Raw genomic sequence first — 24455 nt, 5'->3', positions numbered from 1 at the left:
ACGAAGAACGTGGGGACGTCATGACGTCAGCTTAGAGAACTTTCCAGCAGTCTTCGACTACCTGGCATCTTGAACGAACGTGTTTTGATTTCCTCCTTGTAACATCCAGCAAACTTCGTTGTTATTAAATTCCAGTCTTTTAATCCATCGAGTTGAGCTGAATTATTTAGTTAGGAACCTCTGTTCCTACATTGGTGACCCTGATCTCGTCGAACAAACTTCGAAGAGAATTCAACATGAGCACAAATGCCGTCGCCCTCAAATTGCCTCAATTCCGGGAGCAGCAGCCAGAAGCTTGGTTCCTACAGATGGAAGCACAGTTTCACCTGCGGGAGATCGTAGCGGATTCGACCCGTTATTTTTACGTGGTCTCTGCTCTCGACAGTGCCACGGCCTCGAGGGTCGTCAGCCTACTGAGCAGTCCACCAGACGAGGGCAAGTATGAGGCTCTCAAAGCTCGTTTACTGCAAATATTTGGCCTTAACAAATCAGAGCGCGCACACAGGCTCATTGCCATGCCAGGCATCGGGGACTCAAAGCCTTCGGAATTAATGAGCCAAATGCTCACCCTACTTGGTTCGGAAGACCAATGTTTTTTATTCCGAGAACTTTTCCTCTGCCAGCTACCTGACGCAGTGCAGACAGCCTTGGCCAGCTTTGAGATCACCGACTGTGTTAAGCTCGCGGCAGAGGCAGACAAAATTTTTGCAGTCTCACAGCAGTGCTGTGCAGCCACGAGGCGCCCTTCTCCTGCGCGTGCGAAGCCCAGCCCTCCTCCAGCAGGCTGGTGCACGTACCACGCCCGTTTTGGCACCAAAGCTCGATGCTGCAAGCCTCCCTGCAGTTTCTCCCCCCAAAAAAATCCTTCAGCAAGCCATCACCCTTCGAAAAGGACGACAAGCCCTGAAAAGCACATTCAATTTACCATGGGGGTCGGTTCAACGGGGAAATTACTTTATGTTACGGATTCCACAACGGGGAGGCAATTCCTCTGCGACACTGGGTCCCAGTGCAGCATTTTGCCAGCTTCCAGGCTGGATCTACAATCCGGCGGCCGCGGCCCTGCACTCGAGGCAGCCAATGGCGCGGCGATTCGCACTTTTGGGAAACGGACGGTTACCGTTACTTTCGGCGGTCAGCAGTTCCTCTGGCAATTTATCACTACCACAGTGTCACAGGCCATACTAGGAGCCGACTTCTTTTGTGCAAATGGTTTTCTAGTCGACGTCAAAAACTGCCGCCTTATTCACGCGTCCACTTACCACGCGGTGCCCTGCCACCGCAGCACCGCTGCGTCCTGGTCGGTTGCCTGTGAGGTACCGACTGGTTTACACGCCTACTCAGTGAGTTTCCAGAGCTCACCCGGCCTACCTTCTCGGCAGCAGTCACGAAACATGGTGTGGCACACCATATCACCACGAATGGATCACCGGTTTACGCCCGGTCACGCAGGTTAGAACCCAGCAAACTCATGGCGGCTAAAGCCGAATTCCAAACAATGGAGTGCCTCGGGATCGTCCAATGCTCCGACAGTCCTTGGTCCTCTCCACTGCATATCGCCCCCAAACTAGGTGGAGGGTGGCGGCCTTGCGGTGACTACAGACGACTAAACGATGCCACGACTCCTGACAGGTGTCCCATACCTCATATCCAGGATTTCTCAGCACATTTGGCTGGAAACTCAATATTTTCAAAGGTGGATCTCGTCCGCGGGTATCACCAGGTTCCGGTACACCCCCAAGATGTTCCCAAGACGACTGTCATCACACCTTTTGGCCTTTTCGAATTTCTCAGAATGCCTTTTCGGGTTAAAAAATGCAGCGCAGGCTTTCCAGCGGCTCATGGACTCTGTTTTACGGGATTTGCCTTTCCTTTTCGTATATCTGGATGATATACTCGTCGCTAGCAAGAACCCCAAGGAACACTTGTTACATCTACGCCAGCTCTTCACTCAGTTAAGCCAGCATGGCCTCATTGTCAACCCGGCCAAATGCCAATTCGGTCTCACCAGCATCGATTTCCTGGGGCACAGGATAACATCGGACGGCGCCGTTCCACTAGCCACCAAGGTCGAGGCTGTTACAGCTTTTTCACGTCCCCTCGCTGTTAAGTCCTTGCAGGAATTCCTGGGGATGGTTAACTTTTACCATCGTTTTGTCCCCAAGGCAGCGCAGTTGATGCAACTGCTGTATGAAGCACTGAAAGGGAAATCTGGCAAAGACTTCATCAACTGGACTCCCCAGATGGACCAGGCCTTCCTAGATACCAAAGCAGCACTGGCAGATGCAACCATGCTGGCACACCCTATTCCAGGTGCAACCATCGCTCTCACGACGGATGCTTCGGACTACGCCATTGGAGCGGTGCAGGAGCAGTGGGTAGACGGGACTTGGCAGCCGCTGGCCTTTTTCAGCCGCCAACTACGCAAGAACGAATGCAAGTACAGCACGTTCGATAGGGAGTTGCTCGCCCTGTTTTTGGCTATTCGACATTTTCGCTTTCTGCTAGTAGGACGCCCGTTCACCGCGTTTGTGGACCACAAGCCACTCACGTTTGCCATGGCCAAAACATCTGAACCTTGGTCAGCGCAGCAACAGCGCCACCTCACCTTCATTTCGGAATTCACCACCGATCTACGACACGTCTCGGGCAAGGACAATCTCGTGGCCGATTGCCTCTCCCGCGCTCCTGTCCTGGCAGTTAACTTGGGCGTTGATTTCACTGGCTTAGCGGAAGAGCAGTTGGCTGACCCCGAAGTTCAAGCGTACCGGACCACGCCTTCCAGTTGGCAAGTCGCTGACGTTCAGTTCCACTCAGCAGGAACCACCCTTTTGTGCGACACGTCCATGGGAGTGCCTCGTCCCATAGTGCCGGTCGAGTGGCGCAAGAAAGTCTTTCGGGCGATACACGGGTTGTCGCACCCAGGGATGCGAGCTTCGCAACGTCTCATGTCCCGCAAGTTCGTGTGGAAGGGCATGCACTTAGATGTCCGAGATTGGAGAAACAATTGTTTTGATTGTCAAAAAGCGAAAGTCAACCGGCATGTTAAAGCCCCTTTGGCTGAGTTTCCAGTGCCAGAGCGACGGTTTGACCACGTGCACGTGGATCTAGTGGGTCCTCTCCTCGGTTCACGGGGTTTCACGCATCTCCTCACAATAGTGGACCGCACCACCAGGTGGCCAGAGGCGATTCCGTTGGTCGCTACCACTACAGCTGATATTGCCAGGGCATTCCTGTCGTCGTGGGTGGCTCGCTTCGGCGTCCCATCTGACATATCATTGGACCGAGGTCCACAATTCACTTCCGAATTATGGAACGCCGTTGCACACGGCTTAGGTACCAAGCTACACCGTACCACCACCTACCATCCGCAGGCAAATGGCCTGTGCGAAAGGTTCCATCGGTCGCTTAAGACATCCCTTCGTGCCAGCCTGCGCAGGTCCAACTGGGTAGACAGATTGCCTTGGGTGATGCTAGGGCTAAGGACGGCTCCCAAGGAAGACCTTCAGTCTTCATCAGCTGAGTTAGTTTACGGGCAAACCTTGAGGGTCCCTGGTGACTTCTTGCCTCCGCATACGGAACCGTGGTCTGCAGCTTAGCAGCTTATCCAGCATCACGAGGCGGCCAAGAACTTCCTGTCCATTCCGACCTCGCATCATGGCTTACAGAGGCCTCACGTTCCTGCGGACCTCATGTCCGCCGATTATGTCTTCATCAGGCACGATGTGCACAGAGACCCACTTAAACCACCACACGCCGGCCCATTTCGTGTCATATCTGCCGGTGAGAAATATTTCACCGTCGACGTAGGCGGCAGACCGGACACCGTCTCCATCGACCGTCTGAAGGCCGCTCACCTCGATCGCACTGAAACAATAGTGCCTGCCCAGCCACCTCGCCGAGGACGACCACCGTTGCATGCAGATTCATCATTACAACAGCCAGCCGTTGAACTGCCTACTGATTCCTCATCATCGTTTTCGCAGTCAGACACTGCGTTCGCCGCACCTGACACGCCGCAACAACCACAGCCAGGCTCCATGCTTTCTCCCGACGTTCCACTTCCGTCGCCTGAGGGTCGTCGACACTCGGAGAGAACCATCAAGCCCCCTGTTCGTTTGACACTGGCCATTAACGGGGATTCTGGGGGGTGCCTGTGGAGGAGCGACAAGAGACTCAGTGTACTTTAGTATAATCCCCTTAATTGTATTATAGTGCAGCCGGGGACTGCACCTTTAAACTGATTGTTACCTTTACAGTGTGTATTTGCCTTTATCCTGCGTGGTGACGTCATGACGCCGATCACGTGACCACCAGGGGCGCGAAGAACGTGGGGACGTCATGACGTCAGCTTAGAGAACTTTCCAGCAGTCTTCGACTACCTGGCATCTTGAACGAACGTGTTTTGATTTCCTCCTTGTAACATCCAGCAAACTTCGTTGTTATTAAATTCCAGTCTTTTAATCCATCGAGTTGAGCTGAATTATTTAGTTAGGAACCTCCGTTCCTACACGTGAAGCAATGTTCAGGTTTCTTCGCAGGCATTAAACATACCAACATATGAAAATGACGGACAGGAAAAGATCCACTGGTCCATCCAGCCTATGCACTTTAGTTGTTGTGTCATGTGCCTCATAATACAGACACTCCCTTCCCACCTGGAGCCATGGAATCGCCTCGACGAGGCGAAAAAAACCCAGGACAATTAGGTGGAAAAATCTAGACAATTGCTCTTGGCCCCCTTTAGTCGATCAAAATTAGTCCAGGAGATCACATTGACCCTGATTTATATGACAGGGTACCTGCCTCTCATTCGAGGTGATCTCCCAGCACAGCTCTTTGGTGTAGATTAATTGGTTTCCCGTCAATGAAGCAAATGGTAGTAAACGGGCAGGACAGTGGTTTTTTTTTCTGTTAAATCCACCATCAAAGTAAGCTGATAATCCATGAAGTACTTCATTCGGAGAGGTGGCAGTGCATGCCAAGGGAGGGGAGCAAAACCAAAACCGGCCAGGACCCCAGCTCCTGGACACCGCCCTCTGCTGGAAGGTGCGTGCGTGTGTCTGTTCAGGGGAAGAGAGGGAGGGTGGGGTGGGAGTGGCGTCAGGTTTGGCTGTGATAGAAGTATAAACACTGAAACTGTGGCACTGCGCGTCTGAGGCGGGATCAATCGGACGTGAGAATCGAGTGAGCGGGCCCGACTTTCGGTGCCCCGTCACCCACCTGATTGATGTTTGTGGGATCTTACCGCCCTCATCAACGGACCCGTTGTTTGCCGACATAATTATAGTCAGCACATCCCAGGGTGCGTGAAGGAAAATGGCCGCAGCAGTTTTCAGCCTTTGCAGGGAAGGAACTGATGGGCAACGGTAAAAGGAGAGGCAGCATAATATGAAGGCATGAAACAGAGTCTGTGTGCAAAGTTCTTTTACACAGATGGTTATGAGGCTGTGAAATGCATGACTGGATGATGATTGAAGCGGAGCCCATGTCAATAATTACAACAGGTGGTTGAAGGAAAGGGATATCTGGGCAAAATATTGACAGACAAAAGAAATAGAACAACTGTGGGTAATGTTTAAAAGGGGCAATGAAAAGCATTCAGGGGAACTATAATCCACTAAAATAAACTAGCCAAGAATGAGTTGCCATGGATAACTGAAGAGGTGAGGATCAAATTGAATCTAAAGAAAAACGTCTACGCAAAGTACATATAAATGATAAAGGAGAGGATGACAAAGGGGAATATGGTGAGTTTAGGAAGGAGGTTAAAAAGACAATTAGGAAGGCAAAGAGGAAACATGAAATGAAAGTATCAAAGAATATTAAAGGAAATAATAAAGTCACATAAATAACATAAGGAGAATTAAGATGGGGATCAGCCCAAAGGCTGTATTGCCTGCCCGGTGCCAGGGTTAAGGACATCACCTCACGGCTGGAGAAGAACTTGGAGCAGGATGGGGAGGATCCAGTTGTTGTGGTCCATGTAGGAACCAATGACATAGGTAGAACTAGGAATGAGGTTCTGCTGAGGGAGTTTGAGGAGCTAGGGTCCAAATTAAAATGCAGAACCTCAAAGGTAATAATCACTGGATTGTTACCTGAGCCAGGCGCAAATTGGCATAGGGACAAACAGATTAGAGGTTTAAATGCGTGGCTGAAAGAGTGGTGTGGGAGGAAGGGGTTTCAGTTCATGGGGCACTGGCGCCAGTACTGGGGAAAGAGGGAGCTGTTCCGTTGGGACGGTCTCCATTTAAACCGGGCTGGGACCAGTATCCTGGCAAATCAAATTGCTAGGGTGGTAGTTAAGATTTTAAATTATTAAAGGGGAGGGAGGGTTCAGGTAAGGGTAAATTTATAAGTCTGAAGAGAAAAGTCAAAACTGTAGAGCAGAGTAGCGATTTGGGTAAAATCAAGCAGATTGTGTCAGGAAGGAACAGAGAGTCACTAATGCTTTATTAACGTTGTTAAACTAAGGCCACATCAGGGAAAATAGTAAAACATTCAAATTAAAGGCACTATATGTGAATGCACAAAGCATTCGTAACAAGATGCATTAATGACACAATTAGAGATAAATGGGGTTGATCTAATAATCATTACAGAGACGTGGTTGCATAGAGTCATAGAGGTATACAGCACAGAAAGAGGCCCTTCGACCCATCATGTCTGCGCCAGCCACCAAGCCCGGTCTATTCTAATCCCATTTTCCAGCACTTGGTCTGTAGCCTTGTATGCTATGGCATTTCAAGTGCTCATCTAAATGCTTCTTGAATGTTGTGAGGGTTCCTGCCTCTACCACCCTTTCAGGCAGTGAGTTCCAGATTCCAACCACCCTCTGGGTGAAAACGTTTTTCCACAAATCCCCTCTAAACCTCCTGCCCCTTACCTTGAAACTATGCCCCCTAGTTATTGACCCCTCTACTAAGGGGAAAAGTTCCTTTCTATCTACCCTATCTATGCCCCTCATAATTTTGTACACCTCAATCAGGTCCCCCTTCAACCTTCTCTTCTGTAGGATTCGCAAAAATCCAGGAAAATACAGTCTACATTGTAAAACCCCTGAAATGGCCACATTTTATGAACACAAGATGGAGTTGGCAGATCACATGACTCATTTCAGAAGGACATACCACTGCAGTATCTTAAAGAAACCTGAGTCGCCACCAATTAGAAGATTCCAGAACTGACTGCAATTGATATGGTAAAATGGTTACAGTAGTAACGAAGTCAAAACAAAAGTATTTACACCTCAAGGTGTGTTAATTGCTAGCAAAACACAAACCCATCTCTGAAATCGCAGAGCACAGACAAAACCTATTATCTGTACCAAACTCAGAGGGACACAGGACAGATCCCATTAGTTTCATTTACAAGACATTAAAATAAAGTACCCGCTTTTGTCAAAGCAGCCTGCCCATTACTTTAACAAAAGAAAACCCCTGATTTGGCGCCAAGATAAGGGCAAGAAAACAGTATAACTGTTGGGGGAAAAGAGACAAAAACACAGTTTCACACAGACACAAGGAAAAAAGGCAGAGCGAGTGGAGAGGTTCGATTACGGTTCGAGGAGCACGGAGGGCCTACAAGTTCGAGCAGGAGAGCAGGTTCAGGAGCCGGTCCCATAAGGAAGATTGGAGGTCCCGGACAATACAGGAGCACCAAGGTCAAGGACAGTTTTTTTAAAACCCTGGTGAGCATAGAGGCCCAACTCCACCTAGCTGATCTAGTTGAGGTATATTTTAGAGACGGGAGGGTTTTTAATATGAAGGGCTTTGTAATTTGGGAGTGTTATTCATCCTTCGTTGTGCCATGCGCTTTCTCCACCCCCGTTTTATTATATCGCTGATCTAGAATTGATGTGTTATGATAGTCAAAGTAACTCTTGTGTGTTAAATTTTAGTTCCCATTGAGAGGCGTGTTCGTGATTTTTGTCTGCATTGTTTCTTCATTCTCTATGTTTTATTCTCCTTAAAAATAAAGATACCTTTGATTTAAAACTTACCTTGTCTCACCTGATCCATTTGTCTTCCAAGTCACAAGTTGGGCCAACACATCAAGGTGGTCTGGCAATAAGCCCAGTGTCTAGAACCGGTGAGGGGGGAGCGCTTCGGAACCGCTCACGAGCAGTGTGAAATCAAAAACCGATCTCGCACACCACAAGCTCGTTAAAACGACCCCTTACACTTCTCTAAGGAAAACAACCCCAGCATGTCCAGTCTCTCCTCATAGCTGAAGTGCTCCAGCCCAGGTAACATCCTGGTGAATCTCCTCTGCACCCTCTCCAATGCAATCATATCCTTCCTATAGTGTGGCGACCAGAACTGCACACAGTATTCCAGCTGTGGCCTAACTAGCATTTTGTACAGCTCCATCATAACCTCCCTGCTCTTATATTCTATGCCTCGGCTAATAAAGGCAAGTATCCCATATGCCTTTTTAACCACCTTATCTACCTGTCCTGCTGCCTTCAATATCTATGTACATGCACACCAAGGTCCCTCTGATCCTCTGTCCTTCCTAGGGTCCTACCATTCATTGTGTATTCCCTTGCCTTGGTGGTCCTCCCAAAATGCATCACCTCACACTTTTCAGGGTTAAATTCTATTTGCCACTGTTCTGCCCATCTAACCAACCCATCTATATCGTCCTGTAGCCTAAGGCTTCCCTCCTCGCTATTTACCACTCCACCAATTTTCGTGTCATCTGCGAACTTACTGATCATACCTCCTACATTCATATCTAAGGCATTAATGTACACTACAAACAGCATGGGACCCAGCACTGATCCCTGCGGTACACCACTGGACACATGCTTCCAGTCACAAAAACAACCTTCGACCATCACCCTCTGCCTCCTGCCACTAAGACAATTTTGGATCCAATGTGCCAAATTGCCCTGGATCCCATGGGCTCTTACCTTCTTGACCAGTCTCCCATGTGGGACTTTGTCAAAAGCCTTACTGAAGTCCATGTAGACTACATCAACTGCACTATCCTCATCCACACACCTAGTTACCCCCTCGAAAAATTCAATGAAATTGGTTAGACATGATCTCCCCCTGACAAAACCATGCTGACTATCCTTGATTAATCCTTGCCTCTCCAAGTGGAGATTAATTCTGTCCCTCAGAATTTTTTCCAATAATTTCCCTACCACTGATGTTAGGCTCACTGGCCTGTAATTCCCTGGTTTATCCCTACCACCCTTCTTGAATAATGGTACTATGTTAGCTGTCTTCCAGTCCTCTGGCACCTCCCCTGTGGCCAGAGAGGTTCTGAAAATTTGTGTCAGAGCCCCTGCAATCTCCTCCCTTGCCTCACACAGCAGCCTGGAATACATCTCGTCTGGGCCTGGGGATTTATCCACTTTTAAGCCCGCTAAAACTGCTAGTACCTCCTCCCTCTCAATACTAATTTGTTCAAGTACAGGAAACTCTTTTTTATCCGGCACCGACGGGACCAGCGTGGTGCCGGTTTATCAAAAGGTCCGGATTACAGAGAGTTATAGTTAAAAGGTACGAGAGCTCCGTACACAGTGTGAGCTATGGGGGCGGTTTACTGGTGGATGAATGGTATGTGGCCACCAGATGGAGACAAAGTCCCCCTCTCACTCCAATTCAGGGAGGCCACACCCACCTCCAACACACCTGAGGCAAATCTGCCCATTAGCTCACTAGTTTAAAAGGTCAACTAGTGCATCCCTTCAGGGCCAGAGAAAGGGGTCCTGAGAGAGGACCAGGCTAGTCCCTGCGGGGACCAAAGCAGCGCCAGAACTCCTTGAAGCCAGTGCCTGAGGAGAAGGACAGTGCCTCAGTAGATTGCTGTTGTACTGTTGTGGGCCAGTTCCTGAGGAGAAAGCCAGGACAGAGCCAAGATTGCTGTTGTGGGCCGGTACCTGAGGGTAAAGCCAAGACAAGGCCGGTACCTGAGGGTAAAGCCAAGACAAGAAAATGGATTTATTCTATGTGAACGTCTTATGGTTTTGGATTGTGCCAGACGTGAACCCTTTTTCCCGTTTACTAAAATAAAACACCGCTAATTGCTGGTTTTCATAGACCAATCTTATGACTGTGCTTGTGTTCTCCTGTTCCCACATCAACAAACCCTTCGGTCTAGGGGGTGGTTGATCACAACAGTAACAAATCCAGGCTTCCCTGTTGCTTAGCAACAAGTGCAGAAACCCCCGATTACACAGCCAAGAATCAAGAAGCGGCCACTAATATGAAGAAAAACTTAACTGAACCTACTCCTGAATTTTGCCGGTTAACCGAGATTTCCGGTTGTTTGGGTGCCAGTAAATCGAGAGTTTCCTGTATATCTCAATCCCCCTGCCTGATTTCTATGCCTACATCATCCTTCTCCATAGTGAACAGAGATGCAAAATATTCATTTAAAACCTCACCTACATCTTCCGGCTCTACACACAGATTGCCACTTTGGTCCCTAATGGGCCCTACTCTTTCCCTGGTTAACCTCTTGCCCTTAATATACTTATAAAACACCTTGGGATTTTCCTTTATTTTGCCCGCCAGTGTTTTTTCATGCCCCCTCTTCGCTCTCCTATTTTCTTTTTTAAGTACCCCCCTGCACTTTCTATACTCCTCTAGGGCTTCCACTGTTTTTAATCCTTTGTATCTGCCAAAAGCCTCTATTTTTTTCCTAATCCATTCTTGTATATCTCTTGGCATCCAGGATTCCCTGGGCTTGTTGGTCCCACCCTTGACCTTTAAAGGAACATGTTGGCATTGTACTCTCTATTTCCTTCCTGAAAGACTCCCACTGCTCTGAAATAACAACAGAAAATGCTGGAAAAACTCAGCAGGTCAGGCAACATCCGTGGAGAGAAATTTGAGTTGACGTTTCGGGTCGAACCCTTCTTCAAAACTGGAAAGAAAAGAAATTAGATTGAAGGCAGGGCTGCGATCGGACAAAAGAAGTGAAAGAAACAAAAGAGCTAGACGAGATGGTAATAGGCTGAGATTAGGTGTAAAGTGTACTGGCAGGGCAAGAGATAGCTGCCAGGTGTGAGAGAAAAACAAACGGAAAGGGGGGGGGGAAAGGAGTGGAAAAATTACAAGAAAAATGTGCAATAGGGGCCGAGGTTATGATCTGAAATTGTTGAACTCGATATTGAGTCCGTAAGGCTGCAGGGTGCCTAATCGGAAGATGAGGTGCTGTTCCTCGAGAGCAGTAGTTCAAGGAACGATGAATATCTTGGAGATATTTGTAATCCTGGGTGGATCCGAAGCACGAAGGGTGGAAGTTTAGTTGGAATCCACGTGGAATAAGTCGGAACCGGAGACAGTTGCTGAGGAAAATGATGTGGCTGTGAAACCGAGTCTTGGCAGATACCTGATCAAACACGAGAAGGGAAACTGAAAGTAATGACGATGAACAAGGTTGAAGAGCCAAACGGAGATCCCGTCGAAGAGAAGAGCAGAACTTCTTCAAGGTAGGCATTCCTAGAAGAGGTGTGGCAGTGAACCAAACACTAGTACGATAGCAAAATACTGCAGATGTTGGAAATCCAAAATAACAACAGAAAATGCTGGAAAAACTCAGCAGCTCAGGCAACATCCGTGGAGAGAAATGATGTGGATTTTCCTACAAATAGCTGATCCCAGCCCACTTTGGCCAGATCCTGCCTTAGCATATTAAAATCGGCCTTCCCCCAATTTAGAACCTTTATTTCCCGGTCCATCTTTGTCCTTTTCCATGACTACCTTAAATCTCATCGAATTATGGTCACTGTCACCAAAATGCTCTCCTGCTGACACTTCTACCACTTGCCCGGCTACATTCCCTAGAATTAGGTCCAGTACCGCCCCCTCTCTTGTAGGACTTTCTACATGCTGGCTCAGAAAGCTCTCCTGGATGCACTTTAAGGATTCCGCACCCTCTAAGCCTTTCACACTCTGACTATCCCAGTTAATATTGGGGCAGTTGAAATCCCCTACTATTATTACCCTATTATTTCAACACTTCTCTGAGATTTGCCTACATATCTGTTCCTCTATCTTCCCCTGGCTGTTTGGGGGCCTATAGTACACTCCCAGCAAAGTGCTTGCATCCTTTTTGTTTTTAAGTTCTACCCATATGGCTTCATTAGAGGAACCTGCTAAGATATCATCCCTCCTTACAGCAGTAATTGACTCCTTGATTAATATTGCAGGGTGACCAATGTTGGGAACTAAATATTCCTGGGAACTTACTGATTTAGAAAAGATAGTGAAAATAGAAAAGGAGGTAGGGTAGCCCTGGTAATAAAGGCAGTAGTGAGAACGGATCATAGCCCAGAAAGTCAAGATGTAGAATCAGTATGGGTGGAGATAAGAAATAACAAAGGGCAGAAAACACAGGTGCGAGTAGTTTATAGTCCCGATAATAGTAATCATAGTGTTGGACAGAGTATAAATCAGGAAATTAGAGGAGCATGTAACAAAGGTAAAGCAATAATCATGGAGGACTTTAATCTTTATATAGACTGGTAAACCAAATTGGCAAAGGTAGCTTAGAGGACGACTTCATGGAATGCATTCAAGACAGTTTTCTAGAACAATATTTCAAGGAGCCAACTAGGGAACAGATTATTTTAGATCTTGTATTGTGTAATGAGATGGGGTTAATTAGTAATAATATAGTAAAGAATCCTCTGGGGAAGAGTGATCATAATATGATAGAATTTCATATTAAGTTTGAAAGTGATATGGTTAAGTCTGAAACTAGGGTCTTAAATTTAAACAAAGCCAATTACGGAGGTACAAGGGGCAAGTTGGCTAAAGTAGATTGGAAAATTAGATTAAAAGATATGACAATAGATAAGCAATGGCAAACATTTAAAGAAATAATTCATAATTCTCAACGAATATACATTCCCTTGAGGAATACAAGCTCCACTGGGAAAGCCCATGGCTAATTAGAGAAGGTAAAGATAGTATTAGATTAAAAGAAGAGGCTTATAGTGTTTCCAAAAAGAGTAGTAAATCTGAGGATTTGGAGGGTTTTAAAAATAAGAAAAGGATGACCATGAAATTGATTAAGAGGGAGAAAATAAAATGAGAGTAAACTAGGAAGAAATATAAACAAATTATGAGGTTTTTTTCATTCATTCCTGAATTGTGGGCGTTGCTGGCAAGACCAGCATTTATTGCCCATTCCTAATTGCATACTTTTACAAGTATGTAAAAAGGAAGAGATTAGTGAAAGTAAACGTAGGTCCCTTAGAGGCAGAGACAGGAAAAATTATAATGGGGAATAAGGAAACAGCAGAGGCTTTAAACAAATATGTTGTGTCTGTCTTCACAGTAGAAGAGACAAAGAACATAATCAGAAATATTGGGGAACCAAGGGTCTAATGAGAGTGAGGAACTAAAAGTAATTAATATTAGTAAAGAAAAGTACTGGAGAAAGTAATGGGACTAAAAGCCAACAAATCCCCATGGCCTGATGGCCTATATCCTAATGTTTTAAAAGACGTGCCTGCAGAGATAGTGGATGCACTGGTTTTGATGTTCCAGAATTCCCGAGATTCTAGAACGGTCCCCATGGATTGGAAGGCAGCAAATGTAACCCCACTATTCAAGAAAGGAGGGAGAGAGAAAACAGGGGAACTATAGGCCACTTAGCCTGACATCAGTCATAGAGAAAATGCTAGAATCTATTATTAAGGATGTGGTAACAGGACACTTGGAAAATCATAATATGATTGGGCAGAGTCAACACGGTTTTATGAAAGGGAACAAAAGCAAAATACTGCAAATGCTAGAAATCTGACAAAAACAGAAAATGCTGGAAATACTCAGCAAGTCAGGCAGCAGCTGTGGAGAGAGAAACAGAGTTAACATTTTAGGTGAATGACCTTTTGTCAGAACCAAGAATTGGAAAGGGAAATTATGTTTGACAAATCTATTAGAGTTTTTTGAGTATGTAACTAGCACAGTAGATAAGGGGGAACCTGTGGATGTAGTATATTTGGATTTTCAGAAGGCATTTGATAAGGTGCCACACGAGAGGTTGTTGCACAAGATTAGGGCTCATGGGATTGGGAGTAATATCTTAGCATGGATTGAGGATTAGTTAATGGACAGAAAACAGAGAGTAGGAATAAATTGGTCATTTTCAGGTTGGCAGGCTGTAACTAGTGGGGTATCGCAAGGATCAGTGCTTGGGCCTCAGCTATTTACAATCTATATCAATGGCTTAGGTGAGGGGACCGAGTGTAATATATCCAAGTTTGCTGATGATACAAAGCTGGGTGGGAAAGTAAGCTGTGAGGAGGCTGCAAAGGGATAAGGGCTGATTAAGTGATTGGGCAAGAACATAGCAGATGGAATATAATGTGGGGAAGTATGAAATTTAGTAGGAACAATGGAAAAACAGAATATTTTTTAAAAGGTAAGAGACTAGTAAATGTTGGTATTCACAGAGATTTGGGTGTCCTTGTACATAAATAACAGAAAGTTAACATGCAGGTACAGCAAGCAATTAGGAAGGCAAATGGTTTATGATGCACTCCATTTCTGATAACGCTGTGCGACCACCCAAAGAAACTAGGGAGGAGATAGCGGAGGTACTGGTATCCATAAATAAAAATCAATAGAGAAAGAAATAGTGCCAGACGAATTGTGAAAAACAAAAATTTAATTCCTATCTTCAAAAATGGAGATAAAACTAATCCAGAAAAATAAAGACCAGTTAGCTTAACGTCAGTGGTAGTAACAATACTAGAATCTTTGCTAAAAGATCAGATAACAGAACATCTAGAAATGGATGATATAATAAAAAATAATCAGCATGGATTTCTAAAGGGAAGGTCATGTTTAACTAATTTTATTGAATTCTTTGAAGAAATAACAGAAAGAGTAGACAAGGGCAATGCAGCAGATGTGGTATACATGGACTTTCAGAAAGCCTTCAATAAGGCGCCACATAAGAGATTCATGATAAAGGTAGAGTCGGGGCAGGTATTAGCATGGATTGAAAGATGGCTACAAAACAGAAAGCAGACAGTAGGAGTTAAGGGAAGTTTATTGGACTGGTCTTCAACCACCACCTAAAAGGACAAGAGCAGCAGGAGCATGGGAACACCATCAGCTCCAAGTTCCCCTCCAAGTCACACGCCATCCTGACTTGGAAATATATCGGTCGTTCCTTCATCGTCGCTGGGTCAAAATCCTGGAACTCCCTCCCCAACAGCACTGTGGGAGTACCTTCATCACACGGACTGCAGCGGGAACTAAACAATGGTTCACCCTGGATAAGTTGTTCTAATTTACACTTCATAAAGAAGCACATAAGATAAGGAACATCTGCCCTCGTAAAGATGACATAAAGTAAGGAACACCTGCCGTCACACCGTTTTTATATGGTAAACTTAGAACATCTAGAGATGAGACACGAGTCTGGCTGAGGTGGCAATAAGAGTTGCAGAGGTCGGCAGAAAACTGACTAGAGATAATTAGTTTGCATCATCAGAAAACCTTAAAGGAGATACCACTGGAAAAGGGTATAAATATTGAACTCTCAAATGGGATAACAGACTCACTTTAATCGGGCAAAGCGATTCTCGGCTTCAGAGGCGACTCTGTAGTCTCCAACTCTTTGTAACTCGAGGATCAAAGGTATTTGATATTGGTGGATATCCTGTAGAAAACTTCAAGAACTGTAAAACTGTAGCAAAGTTAAGATTTGAAAGTAAGATTTTCTGTTAAAAAGATCATGGCCTAGAAATTTGGTTGGTTGCGCCAGCGATTAGCGCCTAAAGAGCCCAAGAATTGGGGCGTTACCCAATGTTCGGGCGGGCGCAATGAAGATAGCGACACCTCCCATATTGCATAGCGATTTAGCACCAGCGCTAACTCTTAGCACACGCCCGTGTGCGCAGGCAGTTCATGACGTCATTTCAGTGTGCAACGCCTTTTTGGCGCCCCTGACCGGATATTCAGTGGAGCCCGGAACCTTTCCGCCTGGCGCTATTAGTGACAGTTGGATGGAACGTTCCCAGGCCCTTCTCGGAGTCGGGGGGCGCTATTTAAAGGGGACAGCTCTAGTATAAAAGCTGCAGCCACTTGGCCTGTTCATTCTGTTCATTGCTGGAGAGAGTTGGTGAACTACTGTTGCACACTATTTTTCAGATTTAGCCTTCAAAGATTTGGGACCTGCAAGCCTGTCCGGAGCAGTTGGAGCACTAGACATTACTGCGTGTTGCCTGTCTGGCACAGCAATGGGAGCTGCTTTGGAGGGGAACGTCCTCATGGCCGGACACTTGGAAGGGGCACAGAGACGGCGGGAGAGAGGGCCGGGATTGGCCAGAAGGAGGAGGGGCAATGGAGGTCGGCCAATCCGACGATACGCTGCGAGCGTTTTCAGGCAGCAGGTGTCATACCTTACCATGTCCGAGGAGCAGTGTCTGCAAAGGCTCAGATTCGGTAAGGAGGTTGTGACTGAGCTGTGCCACCTGCTTGCTGAGGATCTGCAGCCGTGTCTACGGTGCAGGACCTCTCTGTCGGTTGCCGTCAAAGTGACTGTTGCCCTGAACTTTTACGCAAGCAGATCCTTTCAGTCAGCCACTGGGGACATCGCGAATATAACACAATTTGCAGTGCATTGTTGCATCCGGCAAGTGACAGCTGCCCTCTATAGAAGGAGGCGTCATATAATCACCTTCCCTGTGACCCTGGAGAAGCAGGCGGAGCGCGCGCAGGGCTTCGCTGCTATTGCAGACTTCCCCATGGTGCAGGGGGCCATTGATTGCACACACGTGGCTTTGCGGGCGCCATTGCAGAATCCGGAGGAGTTCCGCAACCGCAAGGGGTTCCGCTCCCTCAATGTCCAGCTGGTCTGTGACCACCGCCAGATGATCATGGCAGTCAACGCACAATTCCCTGGGAGCAGCCACGATGCATTCATCCTGCGGCAGACCTCAGTTTCTGACCTTTTTGAGGGCCCGGCTCACCCACGAGGCTGGCTTCTGGGCGACAAGGGCTATCCTCTCTGCCCATGGCTCATGACCCCACTCCGTTTGCCCGCCACCCCGGCAGAAGAGCTTTACAACAGCAGCCATCAGGCGACCAGGAACATTGTCGAGCACAATATTGGTGTGCTCAAACAGCGTTTCCGCTGTCTGGACCATTCGGGGGGAGCCCTGCAGTACTCGCCGGAGCAAGTGGGTCGCATCGTCGTCGTCTGCTGCATGCTCCACAACTTGGCCATTCGACGAACCCAGCCAATGCCAGCCGACCCTCAAGGTCCAGCAGAGCAGGCGGACAAGGAGGAGGAGGAGGAGGAGGAAGAGCAGGCGGACGAGGAGGAGGAGGAGGAGCATGCGGACGAGGAGGAGGGGGAGGAGGAGGAGGAAGATGGGAGGGCTCCTGAAACTGGAAGGGCCGTCCGTCAGAGGCTCATAAGGACTTGGTTCTAGGCCCCTCTGACGGAATGATGGCTGTCATTCGTCCTGCGCACTTCGGACCATTCAAAGCCTATGAAGGCCACCATGAGTGTAAATAGTTACGAGTACCATTGTAAATAAAAAAAATTCTTTATTGTCAAAAAAGTGCTTCCTTCCAGCATAACAACGTCATGTCAACAGAAACCATAACTAACAAAATAACAGTGAACTCTCTGGCAAAGCCGCAAAACTAAACAAACCATCACAAACAATCACAACAGGTGAGGGCGCCCTTGAATTTGGAGGAAGAAACGTCTCAGCAACTCCCTCTACTGCTGGCCCCTTGATGGAGACCGATTTCTCTTTCACGGTCGGCCCCTTCCCTCCCTGCTGCTCCTACATAATTGAACCCCAGTGGCGGGGTCAAGGCTGGGGGACGCCTGCTGACTGTCTGGAATCGCAGAAGCCCCTGAGGGACGGCCTGGACGACCTCTGGGCTTGGAGGGTGCGGAGGCTGGCTGCTTGATCTGGGCACGGCTGGAAGCAGTGTGCACTGCAGGTGGTGGCAGCTGCACTGCAGATGTTCCAGCGGTGGCATGAGCAATGATCACCTGCCGAGAGAGGACACCTGCACCATGGTCGGATGACACACTGGCTCTCTGAGGGGACCGGTTCGGCTCAGCCGCCACAATCGACTGCTCCACTGATTCCTGGCCTCGTGTGGTACTGGAAGGGCCCGGGGTGATCCTAACTGATGCAGATAGGGCGGCAGCAGTGAGAGTTCGCGTTGCCTCAATCTGGGTGTGGACGAGGCCAGCAAGTGACTGCGTGGCAGCATTGAGGACCTGTGTGGCAGGTGCCAGTGCTTCGGAGAAGCCCTGGACAGTTCTTTCCATTGCTTCGGACAAGGCCGGAGCAGTCCGTCCACTGCCTCGGACAAGCCCTGGACAGACCTTTCCAGGGATTGTCCGAAGCTCTGAACAGTCCTTTCCATAGCGGCCTCGAAGCCCTGGACAGTCCTCTCCATTGCTGCCCCGAAGTCCAGCACACTCTTTGCCAGTGTTTCTATCGACTGAGGCATCCTCCCCACTGCAGCCATAAGCTCAGTGTGACTGAGCCGGGCCTGGGTGCTCATTTCAGCCAGACTCCGCACCTCCTCTGCACTCTGTGCAGCAGTCATCGTTCCCTGCCTTGCCCTCCGGGGAGCCGGTGGCCGAACTTGCCTACCCCCCTCGCATTGCTGCAGGCTGCTTGTTCCGGCAACTGGCTCCTCATCAGAGCCCCCCCCTCCCCTCCAGGGAACTACTATCCCCAGTCTGCAGATGTGAAGGCTCCCCTGCGGCTGGAACGGATGGTCCGGCTTCCTCCTGCTCCTCGCCTCCGGAGGCACTGGCACTGGCAGCTTCAGGGCCTGGATCCCGAGCTGGTGACGCAGCATCTGAAAGCAGGGAGGTGGAAGAGTGGCTTTAGCAAAAGGACAGGTTGGCAGCAAGGCATGCCAGATTGCGGCAAGGCTATGACATGGCTCCACAGTGAGAAAGCATGCTGGCGGGGGGACCAAGTAGAAGGAGACAACTGTAAAAGGTGAGAACCTTACCATCGCTGTAGACAATGGGGTCGGCAGCTGCAGTGGTAACAGGACCACTCAGACGTCCTCCAAGAATCTGGTGCACTCTCTCCTCGAGATCCGTGAGAGTGACCACTTGTGGAGGTCCTCCACCGGTTTGAAGCTGGTCTTTGCGATTCTTCGCCAGCTTGGACTGCAGGGGAAAGAAGGGGAAGTTATGTTACATGATGCCCTGAGTGATCATCTCATGCCCCCCATGACGGAAGAGCCCTTACATGATGCCCTGAGTGATCATCTTATGCCCCCCATGGTGGAAGAGCCCTTACATGATGCCCTGAGTGATCATCTCATGCCCCCCATGGTGGAAGAGCCCTTACATGATGCCCTGAGTCAAATGTGCATGTGTGTGCCCAGAAAGGGCCATGGGTGCTTGCTGACACATGGCCATTGGGGCATTGTGCACCCTGTAGCCATAAAGTCAGGTGCAGATGGAGGGATTCAGAAGTTTGAATAAACACCACTCACCCTCACGACCCAAGTGAGGTTGTTGAATTTCTTCCTGCACTGTACAGGGCTCCTGGTCACCATGCTGCTGGAGTTGACCCTCTGAGAAACATCCCTCCAAGCTCGGCGGTATGCCTTTTGATTCGGCCTCCTGCCATTGTCTGGGTACAGAACATCTCGACGGCGCTCCACTGTGGCCACCAATTGCTCCAGAGCCTCATTGCTGAAGCGCTCTGCTCTCTGTCTCACCTTCTCCATCTGGTCCAAGGTTTTTGCACCAGAGAAGGGCCTGCGTCGATTCTGAGGCCTACAAGGTGCTGAGTGTGGAAGCTGAGGCTGACTGACCCACCCCTTTAAGAGCCGGCCGGCGCCTGGAAGTCTCGTGGTTTTCGGTAATTGAGAGCACCTGCGCTGCGCCCGTCCGCGCCGATATTGGGTTGCGCCGGAAGTTCTGCGCCTTAGGAGTCCCGTGCAATGTCTGAAGTCGCGCCTCAATCACCTTTGGGGGCGATGCAATCCAATATCGCGCCAGGCGGCGATAAGTTGCGTCTGGCTATAAACTTTGCGCAGCGCCAGTTCTAACGCCTCAAGCGGGGCTATACCCAAATACTAGGCCCATATGTTTTCTCCTTTTGGAACTGTTAATGTTGCGATTGACTGATTCACCAACTATAAATTGCATGTCGGTTCTTTAATAAATCTATATATTTTTAGAATTGTCTCACATTAGATTTCTGTATCAAAAACTCGCGAACTCAATCTCTGTACACTCTTTGGTGAGGAATTACAGAATTCTGAGGGAGTTTTCCGGACCCTCATAATATCCGGAACATTACAGTCTAGCTAAACTTATTAAAAGCGCTATCTGGAGGACGGTAACATTCTCGGGTTGTTCCTTTCCTTTAGGGAGAGATAGTCCGGACCTTTAGACCCAATTAAGCATCTTTAGGATTCGGCTATCTCAAACTTTAGTTGAAAGTGAACGTCTGAGAAATACGCCTGATCCGGGGTAGCTCTAAAGGGGCGAGGACTAGTAATTATCCCCTCAGAATAGCCTGTTTCTGTGCTGTAAAACCTATATAACTATATGTAACTATGAATTGGGGTTCAGCAGTGGGGTCGTAGTCCAGGGGAGGCAGGAGGAGTTGTCATACAATTAGCACTCAGCCCGGGTAAGATAGAGGTCCTTCCGCCATACAACAACAGCCCCACCCCCACCCCCCACCCTCAGTTTGTCAGCGGTTTTGAGAATGATGTCAGGACTCAACCTGAGAGAACAGAGCACTAAATGTTCAGAGGGAGATTAATTAGAGTGATGTGGGTAGTGGAGAAAGTGCCGCGGTCAATGTCACATTAGCAGTTCCCACACTTCTCAAAATAAAACCTGTCTTATTTTCTACTCCATTTTAGATTTAAAACAAAAAAATAATTTTTAACGCAGCTAAAACTAACAGTTAATTTTTAAGAAATTTCACCTTGCTTCACTGCGCATAACCTAACCATAACCTAACTTTTGACTAGGTTGAGCATTACATTGTGCAACCGATCCCTAAATTGTTACTGCCCTAGTAAAGAGGGGGACCAAACTCCAAGATAGCTGATTTTCCTTTTAGAATGCCTCTCCCATAACAAAATGAACAAACTAGCTTGTGGCAAGATGATGCAGGCGATGCTGCTCGGATGGCTGCATTAGAACGATGTTATCTAGGAGCCATGTGTTTCTATAGCTCCGGAGATTATTGATTAACTTGCAATCACCATGGGCGAAACTCAGTGCTGTGGCTCAGCATTGCTTCAGCAGAAAGCTGGAACATCGCTGCGATGTCATTGAACCCTGGGGAAAAAATCTATTCAGTTGCACGTCCGTTAATGATTGAAAATAACAAACCCAAAGGACGTTTTACCACAACACACGCACTTGACGAAGGGATGCCCATCAGAAATCAAGAGGCTGTGTTCTTGTACACAACGTTGTTTGGATCCCAATCTGGAGCTCTGCGTGAAACTCCAGTCCTCTAGACGGGTACTATTGCCCCTGAGAAGGTAAGGCAAGCAGCAATGGTGACTCCAGAATGAGTTATGAGGACAGGTTAAAGAAGCCGAGTTTACATTCCTGGGAAAAGAGATGACTTTGAGGTGAACGGGATCATATTGTTAAAATTAGGCCACTTATGAGTGAACTCAGGAAACAAAGGCTACAGTTCAGAGGGACCTGGGGGTCGTTGTGCATGAAACACAAAAAGTTAGCATGCAGGTACAGCGAGTAATCAAAAAATGCAAATGGAATGTTGGCCTTTATTGCAAGGGGGTTGGAGTGTAAAAGCAGGGAAGTCCTGCTACAACTGTACAGGGCGTTGGTGAGACCACACCTGGAGCACTGCGTACAGTTTTGGTCTCCTTATTTAAGGAGGGTTATACTTGCATTGGAGGCAGTGCAGAGACGATTCACTAGGTTAATGATGAGGAGTTTGACTTATGAGGAAAGGTTGAGCAGGCTGGGCCTATACTCATTGGAATTTAGAAGAATGAGAGGTGATCTTATCGAAACATATAAGATACTGAGGGGGCACGACAAGGTAGATGCAGAGAGGATGTTTCCCCTCGTAGGGAAATCTAGAACTCGGGGGCATAGTCTGAGAATAAAGGGTCGGCCCTTTTAGAGCTGAGATGAGGAGGGACTTCTTCTCTCAGAGGGTCGTAAATCTGTTGAATTCTCTGCCCCAGGGAGCTGTGGAGGCTGGGTCATTAAATACATTTAAAGTGGCGATAGACAAATTTTTACAAGATAAGGGAGTGAAGGGTTATGGGGAGCGAGTGGGGAAGTGGCTTTGAGCCCGAGATCAGCCCTGATCTTATTGAATGGCGGAGCCGGCTCGAGGGGCCAAGTGGCCTATTCCTGCTCCTATTTCTTATGTTCTTATGTATTTTCTGATCGGAGGCTTCCTGTGTGCGGAGGCCTCTGATCTGGAAAAAATCTACGGACTTACCCGAGGGCTCCCGAGGTGCATATACTTCCGCTCCTGGGCCTCTCCAAACTCGAAATGCGCAGGGCCCACGTATCCCAGAGGCACAGGCAGTTCGCAAGCGTCCCTGGGATCACGTGGGCCATGGGGAGCCAATGGGAGAAGGGAATCTCCCTTCATACACTTGACAGATAGACCTGTCAAATATAAGCGTGGCGAGAACCCCCAAAACACAGTAAAACATTAAATAAATTTTTAAAAACCATCACATTTTTTAAATGAGTTGAAATTACAATAATTAAATATGTAAAAAATACTTTTTTTTTTTGAAAAAAAAAATTAATGTTTTTTAAGGGCCGAAAAATAAACATAAGAACATAAGAAATAGGAGCAGGAGTAGGCCAATCGGCCCCTCGAGCCTGCTCCACCATTCAATAAGATCATGGCTGATCTGATCCTAACCTCAAATCTTCTATCACTGTGCATCCACCCGAACCCATGTGATCTCCCGGGAGAGGCGAAAAAGCAGATAAAGACCCAATGGCCAATTTGGGAGAAAAAAATCTGGGAAATTCCTCTCCGACCCATCTAGGCGATCGAAATTCTTCCAGGAGATCACTCTGTCCCTATATTTTCTACAGTACTTACCTTCTGTAAAGGCAATCTCCACCCCAGCCAGGAACAGGAATAAAACCATCTCCTGAAATCTAACACAGAATTAGAACACAGTAGGAGCAGAACCAGGCTACACGGCCCCTGGGCCCACTCCACTACCCACAGGGCCATGACCATTCCGAACCTAGACTCATGTCCAATTTCCTGCCCGCTCCCCGTAACCCTTAATTCCCTTTACTTCTAGGAAACTATCTCTTTCTGTTTTAAATTTATTTAATGATGTAGCTTCCACAGCTTTCTGGGGCAGCAAATTCCACAAACCTACCACCCTCTGAGTGAAGAAGTTTCTCCTCATCTCAGTTTTGAAAGAGCAGCCCCTTATTTTAAGATTATGCCCCCTAGTTCTAGTTTCACCCATCATTGGGAACATCCTCACCGCATCCACCCGATCAAGCCCCTTCACAATCTTATATGTTTCAATAAGATCGCCTCTCATTCTTCTGAACTCCAATGAGTAGAGTCCCAATCTACTCAACCTCTCCTCATATGCCCACCCCCTCATCCCCGGGATTAACCGAGTGAACCTTCTTTGTACTGACTCGAGAGAAAATATGTCTTTTCTTAAGTATGGACACCAAAACTGTATGCAGTATTCCAGGTGCGGTCTCACCAATACCTTGTACAACTGCAGCAATACCTCCCTATTTTTATATTCCATCCCCCTAGCAATAAAAGCCAACATTCCATTGGCCTTCTTGATCACTTGCTGCACCTGCATACTAACTTTTTGAGTTTCGTGCACCAGGACCCCCAGATCCCTTTGTACTACAGTACTTTCCAGTTTCTTGCCATTAAGATAATAACTTGCTCTATGATTTTTCCTGCCAAAGTGCATAACCTCACACTTTCCAGTATTGTATTCCATCTGCCAAATCTCTGCCCACTTACTTAGCCTGTCTATGTCCCTTTGCAGGTTTTTTATGTCCTCCTCACTCACTACTTTCCGTCCCATCTTTGTATCATCTGCAAACTTTGATATGTTACACTCGGTCCCCTCCTCCAAATCATTAATATAGATTGTAAAGAGTTGGGGACCCAGCACTGACCCCTGCGGAACACCACTAGTTACTGGTTGCCAATCTGAGAACGAACCATTTATCCCAACTCTCTGCTTTCTGTTAGAGAGCCAATCCTCCTCCCATGCCAGAATATTACCCCCAATCCCGTGATTTTTTATCTTGAGCAATAATCTTTTGTGTGGCACCTTGTCAAATGCCTTTTGGAAGTCTAAATACACTACGTCCACTGGTTCCCCTTTATCCACCCTGTATGTTACTTCCTCAAAAAACTCCAGCAAATTTGTCAAACATGACTTCCCCTTCATGAAACCATGCTGAGTTTGTCCTATTAAATTATG

The 24455-nt window shown here is 47.6% G+C and overlaps 2 protein-coding genes across 5 annotated transcripts in view; one reads left to right on the top strand and one right to left on the bottom strand.

The window, feature by feature from the left end:
• Positions 1-17527: 17527 nt before the first annotated feature.
• On the bottom strand, positions 17528-22603 carry LOC147113096 (uncharacterized). The gene is made up of 3 exons (XM_085998241.1): positions 22448-22603; positions 18987-19149; positions 17528-18827 (listed from the first exon to the last, which is right to left on the bottom strand). Exons 1-3 carry the CDS (start codon positions 22601-22603, stop codon positions 18664-18666), a joined length of 483 nt encoding a protein of 160 aa, XP_085854367.1. The 3' UTR covers positions 17528-18663.
• Positions 21257-24455, top strand: part of xdh (xanthine dehydrogenase) — a 194205-nt gene continuing 191006 nt past the window's right edge. For 2 of the 4 annotated variants that reach the window (XR_015079622.1, XM_085997952.1), the window contains exon 1: positions 21265-21503. The gene's annotated coding sequence lies outside the window, so the exon portion shown is untranslated. Of the gene's footprint in view, positions 21504-24455 lie in introns of all 4 variants that reach the window. The other 2 variants (XM_085997954.1, XM_085997953.1) reach the window with 2 other exon arrangements.

This window comes from Somniosus microcephalus, chromosome 9 (assembly GCF_052327205.1).
Source record: "Somniosus microcephalus isolate GS21.2 chromosome 9, FLI_Smic_1.0, whole genome shotgun sequence".
Taxonomy (NCBI): Eukaryota; Metazoa; Chordata; class Chondrichthyes; order Squaliformes; family Somniosidae; genus Somniosus; species Somniosus microcephalus.
The sequence above is the reverse complement of the archived record's forward strand: the minus strand, read 5'-3'. Positions and strand labels throughout refer to the sequence as shown.

What these genes read in the sequence shown, in the direction of transcription:
- LOC147113096 (XM_085998241.1), bottom strand. Translation starts at nt 22,603, where the DNA reads ATGAAGGGAGATTCCCTTCTCCCATTGGCTCCCCATGGCCCACGTGAT. An exon ending in TGCACCTCGGGAGCCCTCGG is followed by an intron (nt 19,150 to 22,447) that starts GTAAGTCCGTAG and finishes TTTCCCCTGCAG; the next exon opens with TCCAAGCTGGCGAAGAATCG. An exon ending in CCCCATTGTCTACAGCGATG is followed by an intron (nt 18,828 to 18,986) that starts GTAAGGTTCTCA and finishes CCCTGCTTTCAG; the next exon opens with ATGCTGCGTCACCAGCTCGG.